The sequence below is a fragment of the Kogia breviceps genome, chromosome 2, assembly GCF_026419965.1.
Source record: "Kogia breviceps isolate mKogBre1 chromosome 2, mKogBre1 haplotype 1, whole genome shotgun sequence".
NCBI lineage: Eukaryota > Metazoa > Chordata > Mammalia > Artiodactyla > Physeteridae > Kogia > Kogia breviceps.
Genome location: NC_081311.1, coordinates 74275964 through 74293194, shown reverse-complemented (window position 1 = coordinate 74293194; position 17231 = coordinate 74275964). Strand labels below are relative to the sequence as shown.

General features: G+C 36.6%; 1 protein-coding gene and 1 long non-coding RNA gene across 3 annotated transcripts in view; one reads left to right on the top strand and one right to left on the bottom strand.

The window, feature by feature from the left end:
- Nucleotides 1–13456, bottom strand: part of LOC136793558 (uncharacterized) — a 443749-nt gene extending 430293 nt beyond the window's left edge. Inside the window, exon 1 of the long non-coding RNA XR_010838974.1 lies at nt 13223–13456. This is a non-coding gene — a long non-coding RNA (uncharacterized lncRNA). The remainder of the gene's footprint in view (nt 1–13222) is intronic.
- PHYHIPL (phytanoyl-CoA 2-hydroxylase interacting protein like) overlaps nt 13028–17231 on the top strand; it is a 91038-nt gene continuing 86834 nt past the window's right edge. Inside the window, exon 1 of one of the 2 annotated variants that reach the window (XM_067025618.1) lies at nt 13028–13890. In XM_067025618.1, coding sequence (XP_066881719.1) covers nt 13785–13890 — 106 coding nt within the window. In that variant the 5' untranslated portion in view covers nt 13028–13784. Of the gene's footprint in view, nt 13891–14252; nt 14705–17231 lie in introns of those variants that run through there. The other variant, XM_059055103.2, reaches the window with a different exon arrangement.

The window sequence follows — 17231 nt, the reverse complement described above, 5'->3', positions numbered from 1 at the left end:
TGTCATACAGAGTAAAGTAAGTCAGAAAGAGAAAAACAAATATTGTATATTAACGCACATATGTGGAATCTGAAAAAATTGGTATAGACGATCTTATTTACAAAGCAGAAACAGAGACAGACATAGAGAACAAATTTATGAATACCAAGGGTGAAGGCAAGGGGTGGGATGAATTGAGAGACTGGGATTGACATACATACACTATTGATACTATGTATAAAATAGACAGTATCTAATGAGAACTAATGAGAACCTACTGTACAGCACAGGGAACTCTACTCAGTGCTCTGTGGTGACCTAAATGAGAAGGAAATCCAAAAAAGAGGGGATATATGTATACGTATAACTGATTCACTTTGCTGTACAGTATAAACTAACACAATATTGTAAAGCAACTATACCCCAATAAAAATTTTTTTTAATTATGCCTGAAGCCAAACTATCTATATCAGTTCAGATTCAAGCTCTGGGACTCTGAGCAAGTATTTAACCTCTGTGTTCATTTTCTTCATCTTTAAAATGTGGATAAAAATAGTATTCACTTCAAGGGTTGTTATGAGTATTAAAAGAATAAATATGTATAAAGTATTTAGAACAGTGCCTATAAATTCTGAAAAAATGTTGCATGCATTATATGATACCCAAACCATTTTAATTCAAGTCAGTTTTAAAAAATGAATCAAACTAGAACATTCTCTAATACCACACACAAAAATAACCTCAAAATGGATTAAAGACCTAAATGTAAGACCAGATACTATAAAACTCTTAGAGGAAAACACAGGCAGAACACTCTGACATAAATCGCAGCAATATCCTTGTTGAACCACCTCCTAGAGTAATGAAAATAAAAACAAAAATAAACAAATGGGACTTAATTAAACTTAAAAGCTTTTGCACAGCAAAGGAAATCATAAACAAAACGTAAAGACAATCCACAGGATGGGAGAAAATATTTGTAAATGAAGCGACCGACAAGGGATTAATCTCCAAAATATACAAGCATCTCAATATATAAAAAAAAAACCCAATCAAAACATGGGCAGAAGACCTAAATAAACATTTCTCCAGGGAAGACATACAGATGGCCAAAAAGCACATGAAAAGATGTTCAACATCGCTGATTATCAGAGAATTGCAAACCAAAACTACAATGAGGTATCACCTCACGCTAGTCAGAATGGCCATCATCAAAAAGTCTATGAACAATAAATGCTAGAGAGGGTGTGGAGAAAAGGGAACCCTCCTACACTGTTGGTGGGAATGTACATTGGTACAACCACTATGGAGAACAGTATAGAGGTTCCTTAAAAAACTAAAAATAGAACTACCATGTGATCCAGCAATCCCACTCTTGGGCATATATCCAGAGAAAACCTTACTTAGAAAAGATACATGCACCCCAACTTTCACTACAGCATTATTTTAAATAGCTAGGATATGGAAGCAACCTAAATGTCCATTGACAGAGGAATGGATAAAGATGTACATATACAATGGGATATTATTCAGCCATAAACAAAGAATGAAATAATGCCATTTGCAGCAACATGGATGAGATTATCATACTAAGTGAAGTAAGTCAGATAGAGAAAGACAAATATCCCATAACTCATATGTGGAATCTAAAAATATGATACAAATACAAATGAACTTATTTACAAAACAGAAACAGACTCACAGACTTCAAAAAAACTTATAGTTACCAAAGGGGAAAGGCGAGGGGGTACGGATAAATTAGTAGTTTAGGATTAACATATACACACTACTGTATACAAAATAAACAACAAGGACCTACTGTATAACACAGGGAACTCAACGCTCTGTAACAACCTATATGGGAAAAGAATCTGAAAAAGAATGGATATACGTATATTATAACTGAATCACTTTGCTGTACACCTGAAACTAATACATTGCAAATCAACTATACCCCAATATAAAATAAAAATATTTAAAAAAACAATCAATTCTGAAACTTTAATCATATTAGTTGTCATTGTTCAAGATATTTCTTTATTCCTCAATATTTCTTTATTTCTCAATACTTCTTTAGTTCTCTCTGTTACACCACTATAGTTTAGGAATGTACAGACACATTCTGAGGAGGGCATCAGCAGCTCAGACTCAGGGTAAAGACAAGGACCTCCCATTTCGGCTTTGATGGTCATGCATATTGATATATACAGAAGTATATATAATAAAGACTTTATGAAAATGTGGTATCTGTGTCACTTTATAATCTTATAACCCTGAAATTACAGGATACAGAATCGATCTATGTGTGCTTATTATTTATTCTTACTTTAGACATATTTTAACTAGGAAAAAAATCTTAGATGTATTAGAAATATTTACATGTATTTTTATCTTTTCATAAATGTAACTTCACACTGGGGTCAAAGAGAAAGTGTGAACTGTTATCTCTTGGTGGTATATGCTTGGCAAAAGCCCAGAAGACATAATGGGAAAAGAGAAGAGTGAATGGTCCTGGTAACAGAATATGAACTATTATAAAAGATGATCTTACAATTTTATAATGTACTGAACTGAGATAAAAAAGACTGTGTTATATTTTGTAAGTGTGGAGTTTAATTATATAGAATAGATAGTTGGAAATCTCACATGTAAGGCAAAGACATGCATATCTCAATGAAAAATTCACTGAGGTAAAAACTGGCAATTGAAAATTTATATCCTCTAAAATTATTTTATTATACACTGCTTCAGTTAGAGCAAAATATAGACTAGTGATGCTATTTATAAATCTGTTTGGAAGTCATGTGCTGTGGCACTATTAGGTAGCATCTATAAAACAGGTCCTATTTGTTTTTCTAGGCTTTATTTGAAGACATGGGCAGAGAACAGAATTATTGAGGTTAATCTAGAGGGGTGGGATAGGGAGGGTGGGAGAAAGGGTGATGCAAGAGGGAAGAGATAAGGGAACATATGTTTATGTATAACTGATTCACTTTGTTGTAAAGGAAAAACTAACACACTATTGTAAAACAGTTATATTCCAATAAAGATGTTTAAAAAAAATAGAATTATTGAGGTTATAAACATGGAAACTGCTATGGTTTTAATTAATATAAATATATACTCTTATGTGGTATATAGAATTATATATAGATATAATATATGTTTATCTAAATTATAGAATATACATTTATTCTTATATTTTAGTTAAGAGAAATATAAATCATATCTATATTTACAGGAGACTAAATAGCCTCAGACACTTTTATTATAATAGTCACAAAATATATCATAAGAAAACAATATTTGATAATTTTAATTTAAAAATTAAAACTTATGGTATCATAGGTTATCACTCAGAATCAACCAGAGTTGAGTCAGTATTCAGAAGCCCAGATTTTCAAAGAATAGCACTGCCAGACCAATCTTACAATGTAAAGTAATGTAATCCTTATAGGTGAAACAAGAAAATAAAGACTTTAAATATAAGCCTTTATAATAGTACGGAGGTATTTTATGGTATATACAAGTACTTTCATTATATTAAATGAGATTAAAGTTGTCCGTATAACTGACCTCATTATTCATCATTGTTAAATGGCCTCTGCACATAGAGCACTCATCCTCCCTACTCATTAAAAGGACCTAACCTGAAAGAACATATCAGGTTTGTTGACAATGGGCCATTTAATCAAACAGTTTTTTCCTTATATATCTATAAAAAAGAAAAAAAATGTTTGGGGTATAAGATGAATGCTTCTGTGGATACCTCTACAGATTAAAACGGTTGACTCAGCAGCACTCTGAGTACAACATAGAGCCTAGAGAAGCAACCTGATGGCACTTTAGTTTATTGTACTTAATGGCACTCAGGACAAGCATTTTATTCACATAGATTTCCCCTAGCTGAAATTAATTTCTTCCTTCTTTGTGCTCAATTTCTTCCCCTCCTACAGCATTTGCCACATTTTGCCTTATTCTAAGCTCTACTTTTTTGTGTAAAAAGGTGAAACATCAATACTTACAAATAATCTTGATAAAAATGTTAAGGTTTTTCTGTATCTTCCCTCCTTCTCCATATGCCCTTCTCCTCTAAATCAGTATTATAAAGCACATGCTTGCTATACAGAATTCAAGTATAGATCAATTATTACCACTATAAAACACACCAACAACATGGAAAATGAAAGAAGAGTGAATTAGGATGAAGTGTCATATTTTATATATATTTTAGGCTATACAGTGGCATACCAGAAAACTATTAATGTCTTTCTTTCTGACCAAAAATTGGTTATAGCATATACTATATCATGAAAAGCAAATTATTTGTGTGAATTTGAGGTCTCTTCAATAGCAGGAGACTGTTACCTTCTCATGAGTAAATTCAATCTCAGAATAAAAAGTCTTATACTCTGCGTCCTAGTTCTTAGTGCCCTACATAGGAAGTACTAAAAATCTTTGTTAAATTGCATTAATCAAACCAACGGAGTTTACTTTTGTTGATTCTAGTCTATAAGCCAATGATATGGCAAGCATTCTCCTTCTACTCAGTATCCACAGGCCACTACCATCCAAAACAAAAAACAAAAACAAACAAACAAAAAAAGTGTTTAACTGATTTAGCTTTAGCTGTCTTCTTAGTAGTCTGAGGAACTAAAGGATAGAGAGCAGATGGATATAGTCAAGGGGTCAAGGATGAAGTCTGAAAGCTAAATTATCTTATAGCTCAGCTATAAAAACAATTCCACAAGTTTACTCTTTCAAATCATTCAGAGGCCATTATCTTGATAAAGGCACTGAAGCCTTACTAGTGAGAAAGAAGAGTGCCTTGAAATAGAAACTTAATATATCCAAATTAAGTCTTCATGTGAGGTGGCAGAAGAAAAAAATCAATCATAGGTTTTGACCCATAAGGGTTTTTCTGCTCATCCATAAGAAGGTGAATGAGACCAGTAAAAATATTATTTGTACCATTTACTACTATAGATTCTCAGCCTCTTATGAAGACATGAGACAAAGTCATTATGAGCTGTGTCTTAAGAAACTCTAGCACAGTTTCAATAAGATGTTCAAAACAGTATTTTAAAACTATAAAACAAATTAGATACTTGATTTGTTCATATGACACCAGACAAATTAGTTTGACTGAATACATATTAACATATGTCCTGCAGTAAACAGTTGTTTGGGCCACCTATAAAGACATCCTTAAGAAAGAGAAATAGAGGAGCTGACTACTGAGGGCCTACAATGGTCCTATTAAGTATCATATCTGTTTTGTTTGGTCTTCTTTTCCTTCCCCTGCCCCCATACCACTAGGGATATTTAGTTTCTATGAGAAAAAGAAAAGAAAAGAAAAGAAAAGAAAAGAAAAGAAAAGAAAAGAAAAGAAAAGAAAAGAAAAGAAAAGAAAAGAAAAGAAAAGAAAAGAAAAGAAAAGAAAAGAAAAGAAAAAAGGAAGGAAGGAAGGAAGAGAGAAAGAAAGAGAGAAAGAGAGAGAGAAAGAGAGAAAGAAAGAAAGAAAGAAAGAAAGAGAGAAAGAAAGAGAAAGAAAGAAAAAGAAAGAAAGAAAGAAAGAGATCTAGAAAGAGTGATTGATGCATGGATGTAAAACAGTGAAATAATATGGGATAGAAACCAGGGCAACAAAATGTAGTGTGTGGCAAGAATAAAACTAAATGTACCTAGTCTCTTAAAAGCTCAATTTTGCCAAGTGATTAACTTAGACTTTAACTTTGTATTTGTATCAGTCTGGTTCCTGGGAGTATTAGGACCTGTTCAGTAGGCTTACTGTCTATGTAGTGTCTCTATAGACTTAGTCTCTCTCTTGGCTATGTTTGATCATTCATTCATTCTGTTTATTCCTCAGTTCTGTGATATCTTAAACAGTCAAACTACTAGTTTAGTTGAGCAACATTTTTGTGGAGGAAAAAGTAAATGCACTGTCGGACTACACTGTAATAAATAAGCATCACATAAGAGACCAAAGAAATATTCTCCCTTATCACTATAACAGTATCAACTAAATCTTTATAAGGCTTTCAGGTTTTTCCTATGAATATCTGAAATAAGGCTTCTTTATTGCATTTCATGAACTGTCAACACCTTCCACACCATGGAAGATTAGCCCATGATCTGTCCCACAAAATGTGTGAATCCACAGATACTGTGTGGTTATATGACACTTACCATAAACAGAAAATCTTATTATCAAATTTCATGACATACTGTGTCATTTAAAGGTCTTAAGGACCACAGAGTAATCAAGAGACTACATAAAATATAACTATATTGCAGTAGATGTCCCATTTTTATATGTTTTGCATAATTAGCTTTAATATCATCTGTGATTTGTAAAAATGAGAACAATAGGCATTTCTTTCAGCTTAAAAAACAAAAGTTCAAGAAAGTTGTTGTGAGGAATAATAAATGAAAGTTACTGTGAAGGACTTTCCAAATATGAATAGACATACACTGTCAAATAATAATCAAATAACATTTTTAATGTGAATGCACTGGCAATTTATGTACTTATTTATAATTAAACAGTTCAGATAAGGTGCTCTATTGTAAACAGACCTCCTCCATTATATTGTTAGTCCTGGACGTTGTATTTTCAGAATGAAATATATCATTTTAGAGCATATTCAGAGGAAACCAAGGACTAAATATGCTTTGAGTCAAGCTGCAATATGAGAAGATTCAGACTAGAGAAAAGACGAATCAGGAGACAATGTTTTGCATTATACACATACAGCTGTCATGTGAAGAAGAATTAACTGTTCTCTGTGTCTTCAAGATAAGTGGGGAAACATTGACAGTGAAGGAAGTTTGGGATTCCATACAATGCTGACTCTGGAGCTCTCTCTAGATACAACAGACTACTTCAAAAGGAAATAGTCTTCTAGCTGCAAGGCATAATCACATACAATTTGGCTTAGCTATCGTGGAGAAGTTTCAAACAAGGAAATAGTAAAACAAATATTCCAATCTTTAAAGCATTTAACACCTTTATGAATATTATACAATGAATATGAACACATATTGGGACAATAGTCTCATTTATGTGTCTGAATGATGGGGATTTATTAGGAAGAGCAGGTGATAGTTATCTGTCTCCATGGCCTCACTATTGCCACTTTCTAGTTGAAGCGCCTCCTGTGAATAGCTGCTGTGCTAATTTTTATGATGCCATCTACTCTTGCTAAAATTAGCTAGAAGCAACTCCATTTATCTGTATTATAGGATAACAGCAATAACATGATGTAAGGGGAAATGTTGACATGGGCAGTGTCTTTGTATCGTCACAGAAAATCTAACGGCACTCAATAATGTGCACTGACTTGGGTTTAAAGATGGAGGAAGTATGTTCAATACATTTTTCTTCCTTCATCTGCTATAGGATGTTGTACTATGATATCAATATTTATAGTATATAGCCATCAATAATATGAGTGAACAATTTAATCTTTTAAAGTGTCAAAATATTGAAGGACCTCTCCTTTTTGATTTTTAAAAATAACCTCAGAAAACAACAGTATAACACCACTCTCTCAAATCCATTGCTTCCTTTACATTCCCATTTCTAATGTCTTAGTCTATAATACATTATGGTTTTTGCCTGGACTATAATAATCTCCTAAATGCCCGTCTTCCTCCATTACGTTTATCCCATGAAACATGGACAGATTAATCTTCTTACAACATTGCTTTGCAATTGTCATATAACTGCCAGAAAAACTTCAGTAACTGCAGAACAAAAATAAGTAGCCACTGTAATTTATCGAGCAAGTTCTGATCAATAAAGTGCTTTAGCGGGTCAATCTTAGCAGCAGCATGACTGAAGAAGGGAGGTAGGAGGACTATTCACATGATAATTTCAAAAATCTGGTCAAAATGATGAGAACTTAATGGTTAGCAGTACTTATAATTCAGAAAAAAATCACACATCCAAGAACTATTGCAAAATTTTAATTATTTTCAGGATAGTTTCATTTAAAGAGGAAAAGAGAAAATCAGAAAATTGGGTAATACTGGGTGACTAAAAGGATACTGTTGCCAGTGATTATAATGGAAGAAATCAGAAAAGGTAATCAGTTTTCGGGATGAACGGATCAATTAGAAATGGTTATGGGAATGTAAATAAAAATGTTCATTAACTGGAAATAGGGCAATGGCTTTCGTTTATAGTTGGGAACTTGAGATACGGATTTGACGTTAAAGGTGAGAATTTAAACATTAAGAAGACATTAAAATTCATGGGAATGCATGCATCCTCAGAGGAAATGGCTTTAAACAGGGAAGAACATAATGTCAGAGGCTGAACTTTAACAAATACTTACACTCAAGCGGGTAGCTTAGAAGCTAGATAAACATTAAGCACATGTGAAGGAAGAGATCCAATAGAGTTCAGTGCTAAAGAAGTTCAGCAGAAGTAAACTGCTGCAATATCAAAGAGGATGCAGATGATAAAAGGCCTCCATACTTGGTGATGTGAAAAATCTCGCAGAAAAAAAAAAAAATCTCACGAAATCCAAAGATGATTTTGAAGAGTAAGAATCAGAGTGGTAGAGATGGGTGATAAACTGTATGAGGATTAAAAGGAAATAAAGACAATGAATAACACTTTTATGCACTTCACAATTTATAATGGGATCCTTATTTACCTAAGAAAACTTAAAAATTGGATAGTAACTGGTTGGTTCAAGTACGATAATTTTTTAAATCCAGGAGATTTGGAACAAATACTGTTAGTAAACACATACTCAGAGCTAGGCTTTATTTGTTTGAGAAAAATAAAGCAAGGTGACATTAGATGACATCAGATAGTGGAGCAAATATTTTTTGTGTGTGTGTATTTATAAATGTGCATATATTTATGCACACATATCTATGAGATGCTGGCAGAAAACACACTGAAATATTAACTGAGTTCTAAAAAGAAACTCTGCCTTCATTACTTTCCATCTGAGGAAGAAGCTTTTGGAACTGTAACCTTGGGAAAGAGCAGCTCCCCTTGATGAGTTTGATGTTCTTCCACGTTTATCTTGGGATTTATAAGATCTGATGAGCAACAGGGCCAGCGATGAAGATGAAACATTTCCATCCTTTCCACTCACCCGTGTGTGGTATGTCCCCTTCCATTCAGCCCTGGAGAGCAAGGCAGAGTGAACTGACCTGAAGTGTGTTGTGGGAATCAAAATTCAGTTATAATCTAGCATACTGTGTCAGTGCTTCATAGTACCTAGTTTTAAACGTTGAAGTGTTTCTGGCAAAGGTGTATTTTATGTTTATGTATAATGCTAACATACTAGCAAGGGATTTAGTTGTGACCATTCAGAAATAATTTATCTGTTAAACCTTAATTTAAAATAAAATGATGTTTAATCAAGAAAAAAAATCAAGGAGATTTGGTAATGTTTAAAAACAAAAAGAGAATCAGAGGAAAGAAAAAGACCAAAACAGCTGGAGGGGGTAAAAATAGGGAGTTAACTATATTCTGCAATAGACAGGCACTGAATGGAGAGCACAGATGAAGGAAGGCAAAGTAGCAAGTTTTACCAGGACCTACTGAGCTAAAGGTAAGAACAAAAGAGAAACTTCACTCTGCCTTCCATTTTTTTTTTCCAGGAAAGAGAGACAGAGACATCATCCTTTGAAAGTGAGAGTAGAGCTGGGGGATTTCAAAGAGAAGTGGTCTGCAATAGCCATTGAATTGTTAAGCAAGCTGAATTTTGACAGCGTGGATTTATAATGGATCAAGTCGTTATAGTTCTCTACCTTCTCCCATCGGTGTCTGGTGATACAGAATTAGGAGTGTAGAAATCAAATACTGGGCAGAGATTCAATGTTGAATATTTGCTTATGGGTTTGGCAAAAATCTATCATTGAGATAAAACCCAAAGCAAACAAAATGAGGCATAATTTTTAAGGGCCCCAACACACTGAATCATAAAGATATTCTAAATATGGAAGTTCTTAATGTTTTGAAATAGCTATTAAAATATATCCAGAAATTTGTACTGTAAAATTGACAAGAAATCTTTTCTTAATGGCATTCTTAGTGCCCAGTAATAATAACATCCTAACTTTCTGAAGTGCCTCACAGCTCACACAACACTTTCATATGCATCATCTCATTTGATCTTCACAAGTCCAGACTCTACTCAACTTGAATCAAATTAAAGAATTTAGAGTATTTGAGCTGCTTTCAAGTTTGTCTCTATCAATCATGAGTTTTCTTTCATGCTACCATTTATAATAAGAGCTCAGGAAAAGTTACAGTAATGTTATGAGATAAAGAAAAAACACTCCTTCATTTACTATGCATTTTGTGGAGTTTGCTTCTACCCATGGTTTTGGTTCTCACGCTTTGCCTTCTGCCTAATAAAAAACTGGGTTGTGCCTACAGCTGTGGGTCCTATAAGAATGACCTCTGCACTTAAAAACTTACCTAAAGGACTTTTGTAACCTACTTCTTCTTTGGGTTTGAGAAAATCCTAGGCTAGTTGCAACAATATAATTAAACACATTAAAAGTACTGAATGAACTTCAATCAAATAATTTAGCAAACTGTACTGAGTATCTTCTCTATGCAAATACTATAATATGTACTCAAAACTTACAATGTCAAGGGGGGAATTAAGAAATGTTCAGGGAAGAAGGATAGGTTTTATGTGACTGTAAGCTCAGGACGTGTAAGCAGAGTGATAACACTGTCAGAAAAGCTAATGTGTTCCTGGGCTGTGCTACAAGATGTCTGGCATATAGAGCAAAGACAGTGATAGACTACTGTGTATTTCCCTACATATATTTGTAATATAATTTATAATATTTGTATTATACATTATTATATTTCTACCCCTAGTGTGTTCACCTATGAACTCTTACAAAAATTAGAGCTATCCAGAGGACAGTGTCCAGAGTGAGAGAGGGACTCAAAGCAATGTGATATCAGAAATGTTTGAAACAACTAGCAGCATTTACCCAGAGAATTGAATATATATGTGTGCAGAAGGAAACAGGATTATCATTATTGTGTATGACTGACAGAGGGGAAAATTAAGGCCTTTGTACTGACCTTACAGTAGGCATGTTTGGGCTCAGAATGAGTTAGACTTTAGATTACTTCATTAGGATTTTAATTTACCATTTATTCAAAGGTAAACAACTTCTTGTCAAGCGCTTCAACACTGGATAAGGGATTGAATTAGGATATATTTAAGATCCTTTTCAAATTTGAGCCTGATTTTTCATGTATAATAATAACTTATAAATCATAGTGTGACTATGTCTGTAGATAAATATAAAGCCCCATGTAAATAAAACAAAAAGATTTTTGGCAGTGGGAATAATCTTTATAGAGAATGTACCATTTGAGTTCGAGCTTGAATGATTGGTAGGATCTTGACTGTAATAGTGGGCACCTCAAGCTAACAATTAAATGATGTAAGTGTATGGGAATTACAATTACTCCCACTGCAACTTAGGTATGAGAAGAAAAGAATTTTCATTTTCTTATGTAATAATCTAAATCCTCAGCAGAAAGGTGCTTGGGATTGAAGAGGTCTTATGCCCAAAAAATCACATTACTAATTCTCAAAACATTACCCCCTTTCTCATTACACAAATTTTCTGTGTAATGGTAAAAAATCTGATCATGGTAATTTCCATTTTAAAGCCTTTCACACATTTCCCATTCCTTTAACATAAAATCCTTTTAGAGACTTTCCTAACTAACCAAACTACGGTGGGGTCCCTGTGTGCACTTCCACAAGCTCCCATACCTCCTCTTCCGTAATACTCATCATTTTACTTTTTCAATGTCTATTTTTCCTCATAGATATGAACTCAAAATTTCCAACATTTAGTGTATTGTCCTTGAACACAGCAGGTGCTTCCTAAATATCTGTATAAGTCAAAATTTTAATTATATGCATGAACTATATGTCTCATCTGTAAATCAGTAAATTGGTAATCTATCTTACATAGTTCCTTTTAAGATTTGTAAATTTACCACCACTCTGAAAGATGAACCCACTGTGGTTGGGCTGACAATATCAATTTCTAGTTGAAACTGTGTTCATCTTTGGAACACAGGAAATTCACTAATAAGCCTCATCTTGTCATATTTCTTGACAAGTAAAAATTTATCCTCTCCTTGGGGACACTCCTCACTTGACACAAAAATTCTCTCAAACTACACGAAGGAGATCCATCTTCGTTAATACCTAAGTTCATAATGAGGACGTTTCCCTTTAAGAGACCCAGTTATCTTCCACAGATTTTTAACAACTTGCAGTCGTGCCAAATTGTCTCACAGGCTTGTTTTACCCTAAGCTGGTTCATCTGTTTTATGAGGCTTCAATTAACTAGATTTAGTCCTGTCATGGCTAAATGGATGTTACTAGAAAGGGTAGCATACAGCAATCTTTATGTAAATTGTTACTCTACTGGTTAACATTTAGGTTTGAAGTTGGGAAATCTGTAAAAAGAAACTTTAATTTCAAAGAGGAATCCACACTCAAAAGGGGAGCGGGCACTACTTTTGATCCCCAGATAGCTACAAAACTAAAAACTATTCCAAAGATGCAAATGGCAACAGACATCAACAGGCTGTGACCTCTGTTTCCTTTTTAAAAATCATTTGCACCTCCACTGAGTGATTTATTGCTAAATCTTAAGTGACATTAAAAAAAATGGGCAGACAAGTTTAGGGTAACTTAAGGAAGCACATTTTCCACGTGGAAAAGGTTCCTTCCATATCCTTGAGGGCACCGTCTCGTCCACCTTCACTGGCGCCCAGAACAAAGCCTGGCACAGAGTAAGCGCTTATTACTTATTTGTTGGGTGAATAAATGGATGAATGAATGAAGCTAGACTGAGAAGTTTTGGGTGGGGAGCTGGGGCCCCCGAAGCATGTCTGCTGCCTTTCCAGTAGGCTGGCGGGCATCTCCTCATTCCCTCACTTTCCTGGCAGGTCTGAATTCCCCTGTTTGCCCCTCCTTCGGGACGACCAAAATCCTGTCCCTAAACCATGCCACTCCTCAGTTAATCCGCTCATTTCTCACACAGACTCAGCTGTTTCTGAGGAATGGCTGGAGGAACACGTTAAGTCTGGGCTGCGAGTAGCCCGGGACCTTGAGGGGGCGAAGGCAGCCCGCTGGCTCCAAAACCCTATATAAAAGGGTCTGGACCCTCATTCTTCCAATCCTTGATAAACAAACAAACTGCTCACTCTCACCTCCTCGTGCAGACGCCGCAGTGCTAACCTGGTTCCGACTAACACTGCGAAGAGGGAAGGAACGCGAACCGCCCTCACCAGCAGAGAGGGCTGGGCGAGCGCCTCCGCCACGGCCCGCGACGCCCGCCGTTCCGGCGCTCTCAGCCGTCGGACGCCTCACGCGCGGGCTTGCGGGCGCCGAGGCGCGAGGGCCCCCCGGGCAGCGTACGCGCGTAAGGCCAAGGGGTTGGGGGGCAGGGAGCTCCGCGCGCCAGCAGGTGGGCGCGTCCTCTCGCGCGCGTGCGCGCCCCGTGCCTTCTCCCTCACGTTCCCCGCGCGCCGCGTCCCCTCCCCGCCGGGAGCGCGCCGCCTCCCGCCCTCGCGCCGGGTCTGTCTCGGCCTCTCAGAGCTGCACGCTCCGTTGAGCTCCCGCCACTGCCGTCGCCTCGGCCCCTCGGTGCCGCGTCCCAGGCCTCCTCCCCTCCTCCGCCAGTCCCTTTCCCTTTCCCGCCCTTCTCTCTCACACGGTCCACGGAGAGAGCCTGGATACGAAGCAGGCGGACGTGAGAAGGGGGTTGGAAAAATGGAGGTGCCGCGCTTGGATCATGCCCTCAGCAGCCCCACCAGCCCCTGTGAGGAGGTGATCAAAAACCTCAGCCTGGAGGCCATTCAGCTGTGCGACCGGGACGGTAAGAGTGGCCGGGACGGTGAGGATGGGGGGTCGAGCCCACGGCCAGGCACAGCGGCCGCTCTGGCTCAGCCGCCCTGCCCGCCCGGGCGGCAGGGTCTTTTGTTGTCCCCCCTGTGCAAATGAATGCCGGTGGGGGCTCCCCTTCGCCCACCCCCCACCCCTCAGACCCCCAAAACAAAAGCACCCCGGGGCTCGTGCGTTGGTGGGGAGAGTCGCCGTCGTCCCCAGCCTCGGCGCCCCTCGCCGGCCTCGCCCGCCTGGTCCCGTCCGCGGGCTGCCCTCGCGAGGGCGCCGTTCCCGCCCGCGGCTCCTTCCCGGGACGCGGCGCTTTTGATCTTTGCCGCAGTCCCGCCGTCCTGGGTCTCCCGGCATCGAAGGGGACATGCCCTCACGGGGTTTCCAGCCTGCTCGCACCCCCGCCTCTCCCCGCACACACACTAGTTAGCGGTCTCTGCCCAGAAACTTACCAGTTCCTTTTTCGAGCATCTACATTTAGAAGTCTTTTTATTCTCTCAAAATGGGATGGGGGTGACAGTTTTTTTCTGTGAGGGGGCAGAAAAAGAGTGCATTTCAGCACCACGGATAGCCACCAGCTTCGCCGTTTGGGGCTGTGATTCAGAAACTCAAAAATCTGTGAAGGAAGTGGCCTCGTACATCTGCCGTGATTCAGAACATGGGGCGAGTACTCGCCATTGTGTCTTGATATTATATCGCTTATTCTGTTGTTAAAGTTGGCAGTCTCCTGAAGAAGGACGTTGAGTAAACGTCGGTCTGAGCGTTAAAGAGAGAAACCGGTACTACGTGCAGCACGGGTAGGCACAGTGCTTCTCTATTAGTTGGAGAGTCAGTGCTATTTCAGTAATGCGGAAAAAAACTTCATTTGTAAAGAAGTCATCTGATTCGTACTGATTGGCCTAATAATTGTAAAAATCATACATGTGACAAAGGAAAAACAATTTATGTGTTGTCAAGATGATCCTGAACAGTTTTGGCTATACATGAAATTAATGTTTAACTGTATATAGAGACGATTATTTTAAAATGGTTTTTCTGCCAAGGTTATGTAGATATACTAATATACTCACAATAAGGTCATAAAATTGATCAGTATGTAATCCAGGTAGAGAGCAGAGGTTTTGTTTCCAGTCCATTTAAATAGTAATAACTTGGTTAGGCGTTGCTATACAGTACGGTTTTAGGTCAACTGAACACCGAGTTTCCGTTTAATAATAAATTTAGGACAATGGGTCTTTGATTAATTGCTCTTTGAAGCCAGAGCCGCTTTAAATAATTCTGAAACAGGTGTAGTATGGATAATGAATATTCTTGCAAAAGCTGCTTATATTTTCTTTATCCCTAAATTGTTTTGGTCACCATAGTATTAAGTGCACATATTTATGGCATTAAAAAGATTCATTGTTTTGGTATTCCATATATAAGGTTGCATTATTAGACTATACAGATTATTTTTAACATACCACATAGGAAGTCCTGTAGTCCTTTGGGTTTGTTTATACTTTTGTGGAATGACTTTTTGTAATGTTACCACTGTAAATATTTTTATTTTCCTAGACTGGTTTGACAGAAAACCAAGAATCTAATAAAATAAAGGCAGATTTTATTTTCATTTACTTCAGTGATTTATCAAAAAGCTCATTATTGTAGTTATTGGAAATGGGCAATTCATGGTTGCTCCTCAGAAGGCAGTAATCAATACTTAAAATTGCATTTACCACCTGTTTCAAAGATACTAAGAAAAATAAAGTTTTTAAAATGACCTTTACAGAATTAATAATACAGAGTACAAAAATTAATGTGCTGCATTTACCATGGTCTCTCCTCCTAGAGTAGAAGTTATTTTATTTTGGTAATATTTTTTAGTTGTTTTAGTTCACATTAATAATCCTTGCAAAATGAGCAAATTATGTAGCATTTAATGGGGGGGGTATTGGCACTAGGCAGTATCTATGAAAATTAATACTTATTTGCAGACTTCTGAGTCAACACAGATTAATTAAATAGGGTTTCATTTTATAAAATAGCTTATGCCAACAAATACAGAGGGCTAACTCTTCTATTAAAAGATGTGTAAAATTTGAAAATAGCTAGTGTAAAGATGTTAAATGCCTAACTTTTCATTTTGTGACTCTACTTTATATGTCAATTCCAAAAATGTTAAGTTGGTGTCATAGGAATAATTTAGAAAAGGTGATATGGTTATTTTTACAGAACAATTTTTAAATGTTGCATTAAGTTTTTCAACTAGATCTTATTTGTCATAATTTTATATTGAGAAACTTTCAGCTAGATGCATTTGCTTCCTTCACTCCCTTACTTTCACTCCCTCTCAGGTCTCGTTATTTTACTGCTGAAAATATATAACATAGAAAAATTAGTATGTGGTAGATCTAGTATGTGCTTAAGTACATAATAAGTGCTATATTTTCATAATTTTATTATAGAAATAGATTTGTCTTGTTTGCTCTTTACTTACTTTATTTTACCCTAGTATTCTGATGATGGGAAAAATTAGAGCAATATTAATTCCTTGGAAGTGTAATAAAGTAGATTAAGAGAAAGTATAATATGATTGTTTAATAAACATTTCCTTTTACCTTCTCCACTGATAGACATTTTTAATTTTATAGTGTTTTGAATATTGCATCAACTAAGATCTGCAGCTGCTGGTAAACATAACTGTATGTCTTATGCTTCCCTGGCTTTCTTCTTTTATGTTTTTTTTTTCTGTCGCTTGCCTTTTTTCTTAAAATCTGTTTACGTTATTAGCAACAATTCACAATGCTTCTTTTTCTCATCATTCCTCAAAATATTTAATAGTCTCTGAAGAATATGGAATAGAGTCCAAGTGGTCATATAATTGGATTTTTTAATTAAGCAAAAGGGTTCTTATATACACACGTTATCTCATGTGTGCTTTTATCCTAGGCATGTGTGCTTTGGTTGCTAATACGTGGCCCTGCCTAGATGTTACTTGTAGTTCAAAATGAGGATTCTGGGTCAACTTCTATTAGGAAACCTCTGAAGATGTGCTGTAAATCTAGTAGTTCCTATAATCTCTGTTGTAAGTAAAAGAGTGTTTCTGTTATTCGCCTCTGCTGTGCTGAAGTAGCCTCAAGTTGCGTATATGATGTACTTTAATTGTGGCTTTTCAAAAAAAATCCAAGAAAAAAACATTAATTTCTCGTTGGGAAGCATTAGTAATATAGGAACTTATTTCCAGTTTGTTTCTTCACATAGATACTTCGGACCCTCACTGACCTGTGACACGACAAAACAGCTCTGACCTCACACATAGAATTCTACGTTACTTCTCTTCAT